Source organism: Myotis yumanensis, unplaced genomic scaffold (assembly GCF_028538775.1).
Source record: "Myotis yumanensis isolate MYYU_CA2020_CCGP unplaced genomic scaffold, mMyoYum1.0.hap1 SCAF_2, whole genome shotgun sequence".
NCBI classification, from domain to species: Eukaryota; Metazoa; Chordata; class Mammalia; order Chiroptera; family Vespertilionidae; genus Myotis; species Myotis yumanensis.
In genome coordinates, this window is record NW_027223753.1 from 202,723,042 (window position 1) to 202,743,964 (window position 20,923).

The 20,923-nt window shown below is 39.0% G+C and overlaps 1 protein-coding gene across 2 annotated transcripts in view; it reads left to right on the top strand.

Annotated features, from left to right (window-relative positions):
- Positions 1 to 323: 323 nt before the first annotated feature.
- NCAM2 (neural cell adhesion molecule 2) overlaps positions 324 to 20,923 on the top strand; it is a 413,570-nt gene continuing 392,970 nt past the window's right edge. For both annotated transcript variants that reach the window (XM_070406989.1, XM_070406990.1), the window contains exon 1: positions 324 to 519. In XM_070406989.1, coding sequence (XP_070263090.1) covers positions 465 to 519 — 55 coding nt within the window. In that variant the 5' untranslated portion in view covers positions 324 to 464. The remainder of the gene's footprint in view (positions 520 to 20,923) is intronic.

A 20,923-nucleotide genomic window follows, 5' to 3' on the forward strand; every position in this document is an offset into this window, starting at 1 on the left:
CCACCCGATCGCCGGGGCCGCTCTAGCCGGAGGCCTCGGGAACCGAACCCGCCTCTCCGAGCTCCACTGCGGACGAATCCGGGGCCCGCGCGCCTCGAAAGCGGCCGGTGTGCGGCGCGGAGGGATCCGCCTCGGCCGCGCCTCCCTCCCCGCCCCTCCCCGCGCCCCCGCCCCCGCCGCCCTCCCCGCCCGGCTCTGCTGCCGCCGCGGCGGCCGCTGCTGCTGCTGCTGCTGGTGCTGGTGCTGCTGCTGCTGCTGCCGCTGCTCCCGCCGCCGCCAGGATATAGTGCGGCGCGGAGCGGAGCCGGCAGGCACTTGGCGAGGAGGAGCGCGCGGGCTGCGGGCGGCTGGGGCACCCGGGAGCGGCGGCGGCTCTCGCGGAGGCGGCCGTGGCGGCGGAAGGGTCTCTCTCCAGGGCTGGACCGAAGAACTTTGCAAGTGTCCGCCGGTGGCACGTCCTGAACATGAGCCTCCTGCTCTCCTTCTACCTGCTCGGGTTGCTTGTCAGTCGCGGGCAAGGTAGGAGTGCGGTGCTTTATGGCATTGACTTTCCCTCCCCCTTCCACCCAACCCGGGGAGGCAGGAGAGGATGGCAAGGAAAGAACTAAAGTTCTAGTTGGTGTGTGGTGGTTGCGGTGATGTTCGCGGCCGCGAACAATTGCATCTCTCTCTCTTAAAAAAGAGGGAATGCAGATTTGGAGATGGGCATCCGAGAGCAGGAGATTGAGACAAACTGCCTTTCCCACCCCCCTCTCTCCCCCCCCCCCCTTGGGGTCTTGGCTTTCTCTGGTTTCATTGTCAAAAATTGGATGAGTCTGTTGGTGTGTGTGAACAGGTAAATCTCTGAGATTGCGGAAGGAAAGGGAACGAGGTTGTTTTACAGAAGCAGTGAAAACTATCAGAATGAAACTCGTTGGGGAAATAGGTGTCTGTGCAAGAAATGCAATTCTTAGACACCCCCCTCCCCTTTCCCAAGACCCCAATTCCTGACTGTGAAGTGAACGATGATGCCTTTTTTCTGCTGGAAACTAAGAGATGAGAGAGGGGCCATGGATGTTGTGTAAGAAAGCAAATGGATAAAACTAGGGATATGTTGCAGTCATTCATTTTAACCCTCCCCACCCCCTGTTAATACATCGAGGTTGGAGATTTTGGTAACATCAGATTGCTATTATACCTGAAGGGTTTTTTTTGTTTTTTTTTTAAGCTTGTGGAGAACTGGTGGGAGCTTTTATTTCTTAAGAAGAAGAAAAAAAAAATGAATAGCATGCTAGAGTAACCTGAGAGATAATTTGTGGAAGCTACCTCTGCTTTTCTGAATAGAGGTAGATGTGAATTTATTTTGCTTTTTTAAGGTAGTTCACATTCACACAAAACATATTTATAATAAATGGAGGCATTTTCAACTATCCAGACAAGTTTGGACATTTAATTGGGGACACAAAATGCTAAAATATGCATTGATGGAAGTCTTTAAAGAAAAAGAAAACAGCGGTGATTTTGGGGATGCTTGATAATTGCAGAGAATGTTATATTATTAGTGTAGCATGAAATTCTTTTTGGAGGAAAAACAAATTACAAGACAAGTTAAAATATCTCCACTATATTCAATTCTAAGCATTTTTTAGCCTCTTCTGCGTTGGTCATATGGTCCAGCAGGGGGTGGTAGAACTCCATTTTAATCCGAGAAATGGTTCTTTCTGCTCTTCTACACTCACTGGTCCTTCTATCATTCTTCAGCAAGGTTTGACATTTTGGATATGAAACCTTCCTTTCTCTGCCCTTCTCCTCCCTAAAGCTATCGTGTTAGTGTTAGCGGTTGATGAAACACGAACGGATGCAGATTTTATGTTCAGAATGCAAACACTGGATGTTGCTGTAGTTTGTAAAGTGTCTTGGTAAGATGCTGCTCATTTTCCCTTAATAATACAGAGTATGAAAATTTTCAGTCATAGCAAAATTGCAGATATATCCATCTGAAGATCAGATTAGCCCAATCGATTCATTCAGACTCTATTAAGGGGGGAAAAAATCAACATATACTTTCTACCCTGTACCTATGCTGCTTTAATTTTGGGAGAGCTGCTGATTGTGTTTAACCGTTCATTGATAATATAGACAGGTATTTCTGAATACTAAGAAGCAGTCCCTGAAAATTGTAGTTAAAATACCACTGCAATTAACCAAGTGTAGATGGTGTAGTAGAGCAAAATGGGGGGCATAAGAAGAAGCAAGTTTATGCAGGCTTACGATTTCATTGTCACTGATGCGGAGAAGAAGAAAAAATATCTCAGTTGTGGAGTCTGTGAGTTTACCAATGTAGACATCAAGTGTGCTGGAATTTGGGGAATACGAGGGAAATCTAGGGATGCTTAACGAGCACACACAGTCACATACTCTGAGCCTGGATAGGTAACATATATCTGAAATCGTGATTCCCATAATTTATCATTCAGAATGCAGGGTCATTATAAAGAGGAGCTCTACAAGCGAAGCCTGCCTGAAGGGGAGCCCCTATGCCCTGTAATAAAACAGGGGGTGAGGACAGCATCGTTCTACAGATCTCTCCATCTAGTGCAATTTAAAAATGCATGACACTCAGAGAGGCAGAGATGCACACCAGGGAGCCTTCGCTTTTGTGAAACGGAAGCATGTAGTACTTTTGTGTCCTGCGTCCTAATGAAGTCAGAGATGTTTAAAAACAGCAAGCCTGATCCGGGAGTCCAATCCCTCTCTGCTAGGGTTTTGTTCTCCAATTAAGGATGTAGCAGCAAGTATCAGACACACCACTGGGAGCAGTTTTTTTTTTTTTTTTTTTAAATGAACCTAGTGTAACTCACAATTTTGTTTATTCTTTTATAAAGGGGGCCGTGGAAAAGCCTCCAGCGCGTGATCCCTGGGTTTGCCTTAGAAATACCCAAGTCCTAGCTTGCTGATTTATGTTTCCAACAATACACTTGCAGAGGATTTTATGAAGCATGATTGAAGCTATTGCTTTGGAAAGTGGTGTGCCGTTCGACTGGGGAAAGGCAACAATGATGTATTCCCTTTTAAGAAGTCAAAACGTTTTGAACGGCAGCAGCTGAATAGGAGAAAATGACAGAAATGAAAAACGGACTAACTTAAGTGGATGCCAATACTATAATTAGCTAACACGGCCTAATAGTTCCATTTCTAACTTTCAACAGAATGTTATTATTGTTCTACTGTAGCAGGAGCCTTTTCTATTGTAGCAGAAATGCCTCTTTAAAAGCCTGCCATTTCCACCGCAAGATTAATATCTAATGAAGTAAGGTTGGGATTCATTGTCAAGTCTGAATTTAATTGTCAATGGAAAGGAGGTTCTATAATTCTAACTTCTGCAATTACGTTTTCTTTGTATTCAAAACTTGGTCACATCCTCTGTCATCAGAAATCTCAAGTGATAACTTGAGTCTGGGGTCACAGTGCATTTGCTGTTTGGATCTATGTCAATTTAGATTCCCAAACTGTAGTATAAATGTGTTGTATTCCTGAAGCCTTTTTAATTTCTAAAATAAGTCCCTTCTTTAAAAAAAAAAAAAAAAAAGGACCCAAGTATGATTAAGGTCTATTACCGGATGTTCACATATACAAAATAGAAGCATTGTTGTATGAAAATATAAGGTAAAAACAGAGCTAGCCATCCTTCTTACAGTCTAGTTCAACCATACATCGAATACTTACCTAAGCCAAAATCAGGGGGACAGGGGGGTGAATTGCCCAGTTAATGGCTTACGTGTACAGGCATCTCCTTGTATTTACTCTTTATAGTGAAGTGTTTTATGGTGAAGTCATCATTCATTTGCAAAGTGTACCTTCAAAGAATAAAGCGTAGGTGTGTGGATGTCTACCAGTGTCAGGTCTACAGGAAGGTCTCCACAGACCTATCTTCTGTGAAGGGTGTTACCCATCCTTCTTCTATCTACCCTGGTCTAATTCTCTGAGGTAGACTTCCTTGAGCTAGGTGCCTACTAAATCAACTCCATATTCATTTGCACTTAGAGAAGATAGGCTATGCAAATTAATGTCATTGTTATCAGTGAATATCCCAGAATGTTTCCGTCCACGTTTTATGTCAAAGGAGTTAAGCAGAGCAGTTGGTCACTTCAGTGATTTTGGAGTCCAGAGAGCAAGAAGGGAAGTTGGTGGGTCCTTGGTGTCCAATGAGTCTTTTCAATGACCCAAGGCCTAATGTTCTCCCAGAGGTAATGTCCTATTAGACAGCAATTAGTGGAACAAAAGAACCTGATTCAGTACAAGAAGAAAGTCAAACTTCATATAATTTAGTAAAAAAAAAAAAAAAAAAATCCCTTCAAACGTAGAACTAGTTTGTATTGGGACTGAGAAGGGACCTAGCAGAGATTGAGGCTGGTAACTAAGCTGAAGGGTGTAATTTGTTTATGTCTGTTTCCTTGTGAGGGAGCAATGCAGAGGGAAACGGGGTTGTCAATCTGAAGGTCCTGGAACGACTAGTCCTGCTGCTTTCTCTGGCTTTTGACATTTGGAAAATGATTTTAATTTATCTGTTTTCAGGGTCATCTCTCATAGCAGTGAACTTTGAAGAGCATGAAGAAAGTGCTCGATAAGTGGTAGAGCGAGTCTGAATTGCTTTTGTTATTTGGATCCAAAATAAAATTAATCCTCTGGGTGTTGGTGCATGCAAAATTAATTTAATAACTTTAATATTCTTGTAAAAGGAAAATCATTGTTTTTCAAGTTTTATTGACCTAGATTCTAAATTCCTTGTGCTCTTTATACTATCCCAATTATATTGAAGACAGGCCTACTTAAAAGATTATAAATTAGTTTTAATTTTCCAAATTATCTGATATGAGAGCACTTTAAGATGCAACCAGTGCTTTTATGCTATTATTAAATGTAATATCCCTGAGCTTCATAGAGCCAAGCTATCTTTAATTGTTCAGCAAATAAAAGTGCTTTCTATGGAATTCTTTAAAATATTTTAATAACTTTTAACTATTTACAATTATAATAATAGTGCAGATACCAAATAGCTATCAGTGTATTTTCCGGTCTCACGTATTCATTTGTATAGCTATCAGTAGTTAAGAGAGATGATGGGGAATTTTGAGAGTAGTTATGAGCATACCAATCAACAAATGGGAGTTTGAAGACTTTCAGGTCAATTGATCAAAATTATCTTGGCTGCATTTTGTTATTAACACTAGTAGGGAAAGGGAAAGAACATTGAATTTGAAATCAGAAGACCTAGACCACTAAGAGTCTCTTGACTTTGAAGAGGCCACTTAAATTCTCAGAACAATTATTTACTTATTTGAAAGTCTGATATAAATATATCTCCCCTGGTTGGTCTTGCTGTACTGCCCTGAGGAGCAATTGTGATCATAGATATGTGTAGACATCTTATAAAATGTCAACCCCACTTTGCCAGACACTATTTATATTTTTGGTGTAATATGTATACAGATAAATCTGCCTGTGGTTTAAAAATATCTCCCTTACTCAGTTAAAAAAATCATTATAAACTAATCTGTGATTAGAAAAAAAACCTTGATAGGGTAGAGATAATCTGATGTATTGATAATGGATGATCATCCATTATTTTCTCATTCATCAAATACTTTTTAAATATCTGTGGTGTCTCACACACCTTATTAGGCAGCATTCTTAGAAATGGTTGTATTGGTTGTGTGATGAACAACTCTAGGGGGTGCCACTCATGCTCATGGTGATAGAATGCATAATTATTGTCACAATTTTCCATCAGGTGGCAGTAAAGGGTCTTGAAGAAGGGGTTTCTTTTTGTATCTTGAGTCCCATCTATGGGCCAACAACCAAAAGTCTTAGGATGGGTACACAATTCGTACTATCGACTTACTAACGGTCAAATAGAAAAGTAAAAGGCATTATAATAACTAGAGCTTTGGTCTTTAAATTCTTAATTCAGGTCTCCAACACCAAACTTTTCAGTTGGTTAAAAAAGGTAATCTAACATTACTTCAGCTCAAAGTAATGATAATAGCCCTAACTGGTTTGGCTCAGTGGATAGAGCTTCGGTCTGTGGACTGAAGGGTCCCAGGTTTGATTCCGGTCAAGGGCATGTACCTTGGTTTCGGGCACATCCCCAGTAGGGAGTGTGCAGGAGGCAGCTGATCGATGTTTCTCTCTCATCGATGTTTCTAACTCTCTATCCCTCTCCCTTCCTTTCTGTAAAAAATCAATAAAATATATTAAAAAAACAACAAAACAAAGTAATGATAATACTTAAATTCTGTGCCATTTTGTCAGCTAATTAATTAACAATTATTCAGCCCTTAAATATAATGCCATCATCTTATAACTGTACGCACCACTTGTTCAAAGTGCTTCTAACCACCTTATAACTAATGATCATCAAGTATCCAAGGGACTATTAACTTTATTTTATGAATGAAAACATTGGGTTATAGAGGAATTATTTGATTTGTGTGTATCAGTTATAGTTAGTAGTTATCTGCAATTGGTATTAAATTTTCTCATTTCTAGTTCAATGCCAATGTTTTAATATATATAATGTATTTTTTTTGAAATCAGCATGTGTAGGGGAATGGGTGGTACATAGATTTCAGCATTGATAGTTGAGAAGACAAAAAATATAAATTTATAAAACATAGTGAACTAATAGCCAGGCTCTATTGTAAGTACTTTACGTGTATTAACTAGCCTAATCAGTACATGAACCCTCAAATTATTATCATATTATCATTCCCCTTTTACACTTCAGGGCTATGAGGCATTGAAAAGTTAAATAACTGTCTAAACTTGCGCAGCAAGGAAACAAAGTTTTGAACTCGGGACACGAACAAAGACTTGCTTTTTAACCAGGACACTATCTTGCCACTCACTGAAGCAGGCAAGGTTTTAACATGGTGAGAAAATGGAGAAGATAATCCAAGGAGAAAAAAATGAATGAACAAGTAGGAAAGGTGGACAGTGTTGAGAGGATAGTAATAATCCGATTTAATTAAGTTAAGGGTTTGGAAAGGTGAGTTTTTGTTCTCAATTATCGGAATGTTTGTGGAGGCAGAAAGGCCTTGAGGCCAAGCTAAGTTTGACTCTGCTCTGTAGATCTTTGGGATCCATTGTTTGGGCAGGAACATAACATGATTAAAGTTTTGTTTTGTTTTTAAAACTACTAGCCATGTGTGGGTGGGCCAGAAAGGGGGGAGGGAGGAAAGGAATGTGTGGACATAACACATGTTTCTATGAAGGAATTAATGGATCTTAATAAACATTCAATTTGGGACATTGGGGAGAAGGTAGTACCCAAAGTTTTAAGCCTATTTGATAAAAAGAATGGTAAGGTGGGGGTGGGAGTGGAGGTGGGGGCGGTGGAGTGGGAAAAGAGTAACCAAAGAACTTATATGCATATATGCATAACTAAGGCACAGACAATAGTGTGGTAAAGGTCTGGGGATAATGGGTGGAGTGGGGTTTGTGGGGGGAAAGTGTCAATGGAGAAAAAAGAGGGGACATATATAATACTTTTAAAAAAAGATAAATTAAAAAAAAGAATGGTTATATCTTAATAGAAATAGGGAAATAAACAAAGAAAACCACTCTTTTAGGTGAGTTTTTTTTTTATTTTTTGTTTTTGCTCATTTTTAATTTTCTAAAATGCTAGTTTGAGATATTCATGAAAAATCTAGATAGAAATATCAGTTTGTCATTTCTTCAGAATTTTTCTCCTTTTTTATTTAACTTCTGTGTTTATTTCGTTTTTCCATCACTGATTGTACTTTGTTGTTATTTAGCATATGTCTTGGATTTTGGGTAAAATCACAGAAGCATTTAGGTTAAATTTGCTTTCATTATATATTCTTCATTCATGTTTTATGCTTAGCCATCGTTGGTTTTGGTTTTGTTTTCTATTTATTCCGGGAAACTAAAAAACAAAACAAAATATGACAAAATAAAAAGGAACCAGCCCCTCAAAAAACTAAACTAAAAACAAAATATAAATTTGATATTAAGTATATAGAGTTGAAAATTTTTCTATTGGTATTCAAGGCAACTAATATTTTTGAGGCCCTACTCTATGTCTGGGAGCTATGCTGAGCATTGTCACTCATCTCATTTAATCCTGATACAATCTCATTTGATAGATGGTGTTTTGAGATTGAGAGCATCTGATTTGCCTACAGGTGTTATTAAGTATATTCTGTTGCTGGCACCAAATTTATAGCCAATGAACATCAAATGCATTTAAGGTATAATTCAGTCTTCCCTGCTTCAGTGTGTGTTTCTTCGATGTATATTACCTCATACATTATTGGTAAATAGGGGCACTATGCAGAAATATGATTTCTTAAGCTCATTAATTTTTAAGTAATGCAGAGCAAGCTTTCTCACAATTACAGAGTACGCTTTAGCAATCTATGAGGATGTTCAGAAATATATGAAAAATCAACTCAAGTGCCTTTCCTTTAGTGCAAGTAGTAGTTTGTTTAGTGACTTTAAGAACCATCTTGATTTCTACTATTACATATCTGGTACCATTGAGAATGCAGCTGAAGAAACTAGCAGATCGTTTTCTCCTGTGTTACAATGATGCGTTGTTCACTTGTTTAATGTTTTTATTTTTTAAAAGGTACCCTGCCTAGATCATAGTTTTCCATTTTAAAGTGAATGCCCTTCAGGCCTTGCATCTTGAAAGAAGATGGAGAAGCTAGGTACATATGCCAGTAGAGATTTAACTGTTCTAGTGTTTTAGTTCAGACTGTTTTCTTGGAGGTTGTGAATGTTCTCACCTCTCATCTTGTTTTTTTCCTATAAACCATGATGTTTTTTTTACTGCACTTTGTTTTTTTTTTTTATGTGTCAGTGTTTTTTAGGGATGCAAATACAGTATTCGAGCTGAAACGCCTCCTGTAAAATAAACCAATGCAATATGGCTAAGACCTATAAGAGAGTAAGTCCCAACTTAAGAAAAAAAAGCACATTTGTACTTTGTTCTCTGTATGCGAGTGTTTGCGGACAATTTTTCTATTATTGAAACTTGTCCATACCCAACCAGTTTTTCAATAAGTATAATATTAGTCTTGCCGATTGCTTTTATGTTTATCTGTTTAATTTCTCTCTGAATATTATTATCTACCAATAACAAATATTGAGCATGTTGCCTGACCAGAGAGCAATTGTATTTTTATAGCGTAGTGATATCTTTGTGTCATCCATAAAAGAAATACTCAACATTGATTATGTGAAGGTTAAAATATAGCATGAAGTATATGCCATGTACTTTGTCAAAGTACTGATAGATGATATTTACCTATTTTTTATTTTTTAAATTTAATTATTTTGATAAAACACCTCTAATAGGAGTCCCATAATTATCCTGAAAGGTAGATGCCATTCCTGATTTAGAAAAGAGGAAAATGAAACTCAAAGAGGTGAAATAACTTTCCCAGGAGGAAAAATATAAAAAAGTGTAGGACAAGACTTGGCATAAATATTTTATTCTAGTAGCCGAAACCGGTTTGGCTCAGTGGATAGAGCGTCGGCCTGCGGACTGAAGGGTCCCAGATTCGATTCCAGTCAAGGGCATGTACCTTGGTTGCGGGCATATCCCCAGTAGGGGGTGTGCAGGAGGCAGCTGATTGACGTTTCTCTCTCATCAATGTTTCTAACTCTCTATCCCTCTCCCTTCTTCTCTGTGAAAAATCAATAAAATATATTTTAAAAAATATTTTATTCTAGATGAATCACATTTTCCTATTATGATGTCTCTGTTTTTACCTAAATATGATTTACTCATACCTATACAGCAATTCTCAAAAATAACTTTATGTCATTATTTTCCTCTAAGTTACCTTTGAACTGTGTTTATGAACACATTCTAATTTTAATTAGAGGCATACCTTTCATTTGAATTATTTGAATTATTTGGGACTGTTAAGATTTTTGCCTTTTATTCATTTGTACAATTCTTCTTTCTCCACTTCATACTTGTTAAACACTTTTGTGCCATTTCTGGTATTCCCTCACTTGGATCCTGTGTCTACACACCCCAGCTGAGTTTCCTTCGAGACTCAGCTCAAGTATTTCATCACTGAAGTCTCCTTTCTTCCTTTCTTTCTTTCTTTCTTTCTTTCTTTCTTTCTTTCTTTCTTTCTTTCTTTCTTTCTCTCTCCCTCCCTCCCTCCCTCCCTCCCTCCCTCCCTCCCTCCCTCCTTTCTTTCTTTCTTTCTTTCTTTCTTTCTTTCTTTCTTTCTTTCTTTCTTTCTTCCTTCCTTCCTTCCTTCCTTCCTTCCTTCCTTCCTTCCTTCCTTTCAACAAATATACATTAATTGCCTCCTACATAGCATTCAGTATGCAAGGCACTGGAGATCCAATCGACGATGATAATATATTGAATTTTGCTTGTCCAACTGCACTGTGCTGTAACCTTCCATGCAAGCTCCATGAAAGCAATAATGCTTTTCCATTCAATAGAATGTACTTGATTGGGGTGTTCACTATAAATTTATATGTGTATTCCAGGAGCATAGTAGATATTTAGCAAATATGTGGTGAATGGATACCTCAATATTAACCAGCGGGAGAAAAACACAATGGCTGACTATTTAAAAATATACAGGATGTCCCAAAAATATGTATATGCACTTTAACAGCTGATAGCTCAATTTTGAAGATGAAATGTATTTTAATAAACACTGTCTTTTTAATTATTCAAGGTGTATGTACATATTTTGGGGAGGCAACCCTATATTTACTCTGTACTTTGGGTAATTATTTGGTTTGCTGGATATAGACTATAAGTTGGTCTGAGAATTTCTTTTAAGCATTTTGTTTATTGCCGTAGACCAATTCCAGCATGTCATAATTTCAAGAGTTTCATCAAAAGGTTGATGAGACTTGGGGACTCAACAGGGTTGAGTCACACATGTAGTCACCTGTTAGGAATGGCTAAAGGCATTTCCCCAAACCTGAATAGGAAACTGATTGTGGCTGCCAGACAGGTAAGGGGCATCTTAATCTACATGTTATTGCCTCCTACTGGCCAAACACCTGAACAGCCGTAGGCTAATTCCCCCATTCTGACAATGGACTTTGTACCAAACCCTGACCCTTTGATGTGTATATCTCTGCCTTGCCTCAGGACAAGTTGTGTTAATAAAAACAAGGGTCCTAGACAAGGAGGGAATCTTCAGTTCCTTTAGCTGAAATTATATCTCGTCTCCGGACTCTTTATTAGTCTCTAGATTCCTATGTCATCTACGCACAGCCTTTTCCAGATTCCTGAACCCTTCTTGATGCTGGGACAAAAACCCGGGCAGTTTATATCACTGCCATCCATGTGATAGGCCTTCAAAAATAAGTGAATATCTATAAAATAATCAAATCACAGTGATTATTTAATTGAGTGGGAATAGCAAAGGTGACCTCCCTTATCTCCTATACTGGAAAACAAATTAGATGGGAATAAAAAAACAACAACTTTTAAATCTTGCTGTAAGATTTGCTGTTTTGAAGCCTTATCCAAGGCATAGGATATGGTTACGTAGTTGAGGTTTCAAAGTCTTCAGTGTGTCATGATAAATGTGGGAGATATATTGAGAATAGTATAATTAAACAGATTAGATATTATCAATAGTAAATGTCTAATATGTCAATAGAGCAAGTATTTAAAGTCCTCAAAATTAAGATAATCCCGGGGTTAATTAAGAGTTGATTATTCAATCAATGATTATTAGAAGCCAGTTCTAAACTGTATGAATAGAGAAATAAGTAAGAGTTATTTTACCTTATTTTTCATAGGTACTTGGATTTTGTCTTTTTATTATTTTTTTTTAGCAAAATTCAATTTAACTGAAAACATTCTCTCTTACCTTGTAGCTGTGTTTTGTCATGATTTGACGATGTTATCTAAGTCTGACTTCAGTGATAAAAGCATTTAATTGGACAGAATACATTTTTAGATAATCCAGAGTATCTTTATCATGTATGTATTTGCCTGCCTACCATTATTCCACTAATGTTACCATTATTGTGAATGTCACTTTTAACTTGAAGCAGTTTGCAATTAAAGATATTACTACTGCTTCTGATTCATCCATTTTAACTTTCATTTTCCCCCTCAAATTTCACATAATTTATAATCACTTTAATTGGTTATCTACGTGAGTCATTCTATTTCAGAGCCCCGTCATAAGCCCCCTGCTAATGCATTTTACCTCTGCAGAGACTGCATGTGGCCTGCAATTTGGAAATAAAACTCCACATAGGTTATTAAATGATATTATGCCATCCCTCTGTGCTCTCCTGAAAACTTTCACGGCCATATTTCAATATGAAATAGTCAACTTTAGTATTCTCATCACATTCAAATAACAGCTAGTACAGAATTCTGAGCAATTATGAGACATCCCCTAAGTTGCTAATGTACTTCTCTTTCAAGTGCCTGTTCCATTTCTATTGTAATGAAGCATTTTATTAAAAATACCCTCCTTTCTACACTGTGCATTAATACAGAGATTGTTTGGTGAAGGGTGACTTCTTTAGGCAGATTGTAGTTTTTCTTGCTAGGAAAAATCAAAGGATTAAACTTCTTGACTATGGTGGAGGAGGGGACCTATTTACTAGTTAACTTTCATGATCTCGTCCTGTTTGTCTGCCTCTCACTCCCATACCTCATTTAGAAGCCTCATGTCTCAGGTGATATAGGTGGATGTGTGATTGGGAGCAGAGATGTTGCCATAAGAAGTGTGAAGTGTCTTACTAATTGTGACTCCAAAGAAGGCTAATTGGGGCTCTGAAACACATTTCCCTGAGCAGAAATGCCTGCAGGAAACCGAGACTGCCTAAGGAAAGTAAAACTAGGTAAAGATCAGTAATTCTTTTGTTGCAGGGAGGATAATTCATCAGCTAAAGGGAATGAGGAAGTATGTGTGTGGGGGTCAATGTGGGTGGTGGGATAAAGTCTTACACAGTTATGTGCATTCAAAGGGAGAAGGCAATGCCCAACAAAGCAGAATGATTTGATTATAGGCAACCTTATTTCCTCCATAAGCAGTGTCTGTTTATATGTATTTGATGAATTAATTGAATGAAGGGAGTGTCCAAATCAACAAAGACAGACACTAGTTAAAGTGGTAAGGACAGCTTTAAAAAATATGTATATACACACACACACACACACACATTTTTTTTTTATTGATTTCTGAGAGGAAGGGAGAGGGAGGGAGAGAGATAGAAGCATCAATGATGAGAGAGAATCATTGATTGCTTGCCTGCTGCACGCCCCCCACTGGGGCTCTAGCAGGCAACCCCAGGCAGATGCTCTCACCAGCAATGGAACCCTGACCTCGTGGTTAATAGGTCGACACCCAACCACTGAGACATGCCCTGGTAAGGACAGCTTTTAATCACTAAGATACTATATTAGTAACTTAGTGTATTATATTCAGTAGGGTCAAGAGCCATTGCGAAATGAACTCAACTTCGATTTGTACAGACGTTGACAGGTGACTGGGCCTTTTAAAGGAAGAATGGGGGAGTTGGGAGAAGGTGAGTAGGATCTCAATAGTGTCAGGGAAGTGAAAAATGACAAAAACCAGAAATGGGGGTAGTGGGTTCATGTGACATCCATCAGGATTTGTTAACTGATGCTTGTCAAAGTCAGGTTCCTATCCTCCCGAGAGGCTGGCTGTGGGATCCTAGCTTCAGGTGTTGACTGGAAGAAACAGTAAAGTTTTTGGTAGCCTTGAGGTTTTTCAGGCAGGCACTTTAAAGGGGGTTAGAGTCATCTTAGGGATGCGCCCTTGAGGTGTTCAAAATGATGTTAGTGTTTTGTCCAAATCTTTAGAGGCCGAGGTTGAGGCCTAGCTGAGAAGAGGGCTCGGTGGGGTCTGGCTAGTTTAGAAGGAGAGAATCATTGTCGATGAAAATGTCAGTCACCCTGCAGGCTCTTTCATACAGGTCACCTCATTTTTATATTCACACCATAGATAGGAGTTCTGAACTCTTATATTACAGATGAAGAATCTGAAATTCATAAAAGTTAAGTAGCATCTAATAAGTAAATGACTTGAGATGCAAAATCAGTTCATATTTGTGTCTAACATTTTTTTTTCATTTCATTGACTAAAACATGGTTTCTTTGAAGTAGCAAGGAATTGCTGAAGAAGGAAAGTGTCAGTAGCTGAAGTTTCAGGTTTTTACCATTCTTTCTGGCCATTCCTTTTGAATGGCCAAACTTTAGGTGAGCGACTACCAATTAGTAAAGGAGTAAATCTTTCAGTGACTTAAAAGATTAATGAGCATGAAGAAGTAACAGGATTTAGAGACAGGAGTTCAGAGTGGTTGCAAGGTGGGGCAGTTTGATGTTTCAGGGCAGTATAATTCATTAAGGACTAAATAACATTAATACGTAAACATAAGCTAAATATTTTAAATGGCTTTTGTCAGGTGAAACACTATAATTATTAATAATTCGATAAGTCATCAGTTTGTGCTTAATTTTTCTGAATACTTTCATAATGAAATTTTATCTGTATAAGGCACTGTTAGGGACAAATAAGAGAAACACACATTGAAAATGGCCTAAAAATAACCATCTATTACAACATGAAAGAAACCATCTGGAAGTAGGTTTGGATTTCATGTTTCTCCTCAGTATTGGCTGTTTTTTCCTGACATCATGGAAGAAGCGTGGCTGCAATAAGTCTATATATCACATCCTTATGCAATAAGATCTGAAGTTAGGAAAGATAAATATTTCTTTGTTGTTTTATATGAACCCCCACCCCTCAAATCAATCTTTGGTGAGGATGACATTATGGTCATTTCCCTTGACTAATCAACTCTCTTCTGGTGCTGAGGTGGAGATCAACCTCCCCTGAGGCATTTGATTGGCCAATAAAATTCAGTGTTTGTGTCCAGCCGGTGTGGCTCAGTGGCCCAGCATCGACCTATGAACCAGGAGGTCATGGTTCAATTCCCCAGTCAGGTACATGCCCAGGTTGCGGGCTTGATCTCCAGCAGGGGCTGTGCAGGAGGCAGCCAATCAATGATTCTCTCTCATCATTGATGCCTCTATCTCTCTCTCCCTCTCCCTTCTTCTCTGAAATCAATAAAACATATTTTTTTAAAAATCCAATGTTCGTTTATTAAGGAAGAATGGGGGAGGAGATTGAGTATGTGGTAGGTAGTCAAATGTGGCTGCCACGGGTGTGTTGAATGGGCACATTTTGACAACGGATATAAACAATATCACAAGTCAGTATTTATGAAGCACTTAGAGGATACCATATTTACATGCTTTGTATGTGACCTCATTTCATCCTTCAAGGTTCCTTTTATGAGTTTGATTCTGTTTTATAGAAGGGGATACAAAGAGATTTTGAAGTGTTTAAATGACTCGTCACAGTCACAAAGCTGCTCAGTGGCAGAGGTGGGATTGGAACCCAGGCTGGCTGGCTGGCCACGGTCATCTTTCCCTGTCAAGTCACCATGAAAGAAAACCACACTGTGCATAGTTTGTTACATGTGAGAATGGTAGGTGAGGATGCTAATTTCCTTTGTGAATAGGCCATTTCTTATTCCTAAGAAATACTTAATTTTTTTAATGTCTATATTTATTCAACTTTCACTGTCTTTTTAAAAAACATAAATAACCAATTAAGAGATGGAGAAGTAAAGCAATTTGTTATGCCCAGATTTCAGGATCCCCAAGAAACCACACCAGGGAGCCAGCAGTGTCTGATGCAAAAGCATAAGAGTCTTTATTCAAGCCCGGGCTTGGCTCCTCTACCCTCCTTACCGATGCAGCAGCAAGTGGCAGAGAGAGAGCGAGCTTTGTGGGTAGAAGGTTTTATAGGGGGGTTGGAGTAAGGGGAGGAGAGAGGACTGTGGGCCCTGCCGATTGGCCATGCGCAAGTCGGTGTCTTGTTACACAGGATGTGGTCGTATCTATGGTGCGCACTTCCCTTGATTATCATTGGTTAAAGAAATCCGAGGTGTGGCTAGCAGAGGCTTGGGCTTCTGGGAAGAAGCTCCTTGCTGAGCACATGGCTGCTGTCCAAAAATGGAGGATTCGGGGCAAGATGGAGGCCGTAGCCCTCGCCCTTTCACAATTTACTTGAGGTCCCATAGCTATGAAGTATCAAACATGGGATTTGCATGAAGGCTTATTTTGAATGTGAAAAGGCTCCATGCACCCCACTATACAATATTTGAGGACTGTAGTGAAGGTATGGCAGCGGTAGGGAAAAGATTTGGAGGAAAACAAATTGTGTAAACCTGATGACCCCTCCAGAAGCTTATAATGTAAATGCAGCTAACTTTTTAAAGGAAATATATTTAATTGTCTTTATTTTTTTTTCCAAATTAGGGGAATGATGTTCTCAAGTTTAAGGAGGCCAAGAAAAATATTTATTTGATTTCTAGGAGAGTTGGGTGAAAAATAGAAATGGAGGTCCAGGTATTTTTTAGAGGGAGAAGCTTAAATGAAAAACAAGGAATATTGACTTGAAATTGACTGCTGAGACAGGTTAAATATTGAAATGCGGCGGACTCACTAATCAAGGATCTAATCTAATGCATGCCTAGACCGAGAGGTGAATTACACCAGTTACTCACCTCTAGATGGTTTCTTCCTGAGACTCCACAGTAAATTAAAAGTCAGGATAGAGATTGAGGTCCCCAGGGTATAAAACTGTGTGCTTACTCTGTAATTACTGTTTCTTAGATAGCCATTCTATGTTTTTTAGTGGTGGTTTTTTTTTTTTTAAATGCCAGTTACTCTCATCAACATTGTGCATTTTTCGAATGGTCAAATACATAAATATATATATTTGTGTGTGTAGAAGTTTGTGTGTGTGTATATATATATATATATATATATATATCACATCTACATAGGCATATAAAAACTTTAGAAAGCGATTCCATCATTCCATGTTCTGTCAAAATGTTTGCTACATTTGTTTCACTAGTGCTGAGATTTATGAATATTTTAAGTCGACTTGTTCTTTGCTGCTTTTTTCCCTCTAAGAATAAAATGTACTCCATGATAAAACATTGGACTTATTATTCACACTTTGCATCACTGCAGACTAATTAGCCAGTGTTTAATTTCTCAAGACTACAAAACAATATCTGTTGTCTCTCTGTTACACAAAATGAACAGCTCAACAGCTCTCCCACCTTATTTTTTAAGCAAAGTCCCAGTACGCAAGCATTCATAACTTATGATATTTTCCATCAAAATGTATTCTCTGAATATAGATAAAAATCAACATTTGGAACAGGGTTGCTTCAGTTCCAGCTCAGGGCCCGTGATTGAAATGCATGCACAGGCTTGATTCTTTATTTTCATTTTCTCCAATTTGTAACTGAAGAGATGAAGGCTGCTAAGTATCTAACGGCGTTTGGTAGACTCTGTTTTGCATTGCACTGCACAACTGAGTTATACCGCTTCTTGTTTAAAAGCTGCTGAACAAATTGCTTCACATATTTGTAATACACCATAAGGATAGGATCATCACATTGTAGCTACAAATTCTCTTGTATCTCCGTGGTTGATTGCCATGTCTTTTTTGAGGATTACTAAGTAGATAATCTGCTTCTGTTTCCAAGGACCTAGAACAAATTCATTTGTGTAAAGAGCTTTTGTGAGATGTGTTGGAGAATGTTTTCCACATGAAGCATTTCCATGTTTGCAGGTGTTTATGACAACGGAGTTTACGTATGTGTGGCAAAGTAAGAGTGTTCAAACAGGATAGTTTCTGTTAACTCTATCATCAACTAATTTATGGTTTTATGGAAATAAAAATGGATTTGAGAGGAGCTTTCCTTTTTCTATAAATGGTATTGAATGGTTCCATTTTTTAAGGTTTCTTTGTTTTCTTTTTCTTAGTCCCTATGGTTTGGTGACACCAGTCAAAATTGTTTCTCAAGTGTTCAGAATTCAAGTCACGTGGCCAGTTGGATACTGAATGGATTCCTGCCAGCACATGGCAGTTCCAGGCACTGAGGCCAGTGGCTGCTTAGTCCCGGGGAGGAACTCTTTCTTGGGCCCAACTTGGTAGTGGTTTCCTGGTAATAAATTTGGATTCTGCAGCCCAAATGATATCTTCAGCAAATAATTCAACATCTGTTTTATTTCCAACATTATTTCACACTAAGTGAAGCCCAGATCTCTATTTATAAACTAAATATCTAAATATCTTTACATTCCCTTTAGCATCAAAGCAAATTTTTGGATGATTTTACTTGCAAAAAATTTTATTTTTGTTTGTGGGCATGCAAACACTTTGAGTCAACAGAATACTCTTCCATGCCAGAGGCTGTGTGATGCTATAGAGCACAGTCTGAAGTCAGACAGATTTCATTTCAAATCCGGCTCACACACTTGATATATATATATAATTAGAGGCCCAGTGCACGGATTCATGTACAGGTGTGGGTCCCTCAGTTTGGCCTGTGGGGATAGGGCCAAAACCGGCTCTCTGACATCCCCTGAGGGGTCCCAGATTGTGAGAGGGCAGTTCTCGGTGATGCACCCCATAACCGGGCTTCCTCCTCTCTGGTTCTGGGTGCATCACCCGAAAACCCCACTGCCAAGTTACCACAGCTCAGCAGCTCCTGCGTTGAGCGTCTCTGCCCCCTGGTGGTCAATGTGTGTCATAGCTACTGGCTGGTTGGCAGGTCATTAGGGGTGTGTGTGTATGTGTGTATATATATATATATATATATATATATGTATGTATATGTATATTTCAGAGAAGAAGAGAGAGGGAGAGAGAAATAGAAACACCAATGATGAGAGAGAATCATTGATTCACTGTCTCCTGCACGCCCCCCACTGGGGATCAAGCCTGCAACCTGGGAATGTGCTCTGACCAGGAATCGAATCGTGACCTCCTGGTTCATAGGTTGACGCTCAACTACTGAGCCATGCCGGCTGGGCCACACTTGCTATCTTGAACAAGTGATTCACTTCTCTATGCCTTGATATTATTTTCTGTAAAATGGGGATAACAATAGTGCTACTTACATAGTAAATGTTCAAATAATATGTTATCATCCTTAATAGTACTGTAAAGCCAAGTTATAATTATACAATTTTTTAATAATGTATTAACCAGGCTTCCTTGAGAGGCTTGCAAAGAGAATTTGGCTTCGTGAAAAACAATGCTCTGGTAAGATGTCAGAATGCTCATTCTGAGGCAGTTATTAGTTTTGGAAAGCTATCGCTGCACCGCTGATTACATTCTGTTGAGTTTCCCCAAACACTTTGCCAAGGGCAGATAGCAGCTGGTAAGTTTGGCATTTTGGGCCTTTGTGGAATCTAGGCTCCTTGCTCCTCTGAATTACATGTTTGCCATCATTAGCATCATGGTGCAGGGCTTCACAGAGGGCCAGAATGAAGAATGGGGGGTAATTACTCAGTTTATTACTTAACCAACTCAGAACTGTTTAAGTCCTGAAATCAGTGCAAAGTTCAGTCTCCCCTTCAAGGGCTTCCCTCCTCTTTCCCTGCCCCTACTCAGCTGATCTGTTTTCTTCTCCACTCTCTTTCATCCTTAACTCAAATGTACATCATATATAATAATCGCTAATTACTCAATTATCTCTCCTCTTGAGTATTTCTATTTATTTCCTGCATATCTGCACATTGAGTATTTATCAGCTTGCCCCTCTCCAAACCTTGTTGCCTGTGACTTTCACCCCGTGACCTGAGCCAGCCACCCTTTGGCAGGGACTGCAAGAGTGGAGAGCCAAGAAGTCATGGTCAGCTTTGATTTCCAAAGAGCACTTGTAGCCCAGCCGGCCTGGCTCAGTGGTTGAGCATCAACCTATTAACCAGGAGGTCAGTGTTTAGTTCCCTGTTAGGGCACATGCCTGGGTTGTGGGCTTGATCCTCAGTGTAGAAGGAAACAGATCAATGATTTCCTCCCATCATTGATGTTTCTATCTCTCTCTCCCTCTGCCTTCCTCTCTGAAATCAATAAAAATGTATTAAAAAAAACAAACAGCACTTGTAAATAGAGTATTGAGAATGGATAGTCTTGAATGCTAGGATTTCAGTGTCAAAATCCAGTCACTGGAAAGAAAGGAGTATCTTCATAACAAGTGTCTTTTTCAATATCAATAACCAATAATTCAAATTAAAGAGTTACTAAAATATGATCCATGGGGAGAAAAAAAAGAATGTACCTGCTGTAAATATAGTTTACCATTCCCTAAAAATGGAAGAATGCACCTCATTGTTGGGAAGGATGAAAACAGAAGGTTGTCAACTGTGTCTCTTACATGGTTACCTTTTCCTTCCTTGTATTGTAATTCTTGGCTGGATCCAGAAGACAGTTGGCAAGCCTGCCCTGCCATTCCTACCACCCCAATCTCTACTATCACTATCTTGGAAACATTCTAGAGCAAGATGGATTTTGTCTTTGTTTCCCAGCTGTAAGCCCAGAGGCACCAGAATGACTGATTATAAAAGGGAACAAAATAAGGAAGTCTAAGTTGGCCACAGAGTTGGGCTCGTCCCCTGTCATCACTGATTCTAATGTAATGTGGGAAGATTTAGAAAGTGCTCCTATAATTCCTTTATTATGAAGTAGGTATTACAGGAGAGTAAATTGTCACTGAACCGCGTTGGTGTGTGTGTGTGTGTGTGTGTGTGTGTGTGTGTGTTGAAGATCACTAAAGCTTCAATTAGGAAAACCAGTAGCATATGGGGTAACACCACCAGCCAGGTCATGAGGGAGGGACAGCTAATCCTCTAAGTATAACCAGAGCTAATGGTAGCCAAGGTGGTGTTTGGGAACCACTGTGCATTGATCAAGCTGTGGAAATAGACCTTATGGAATGCCAGTGTTGGAGGAGCTCATCAGAGGACATGACCACCAGTTGACCTACAAGCTGGACTCTA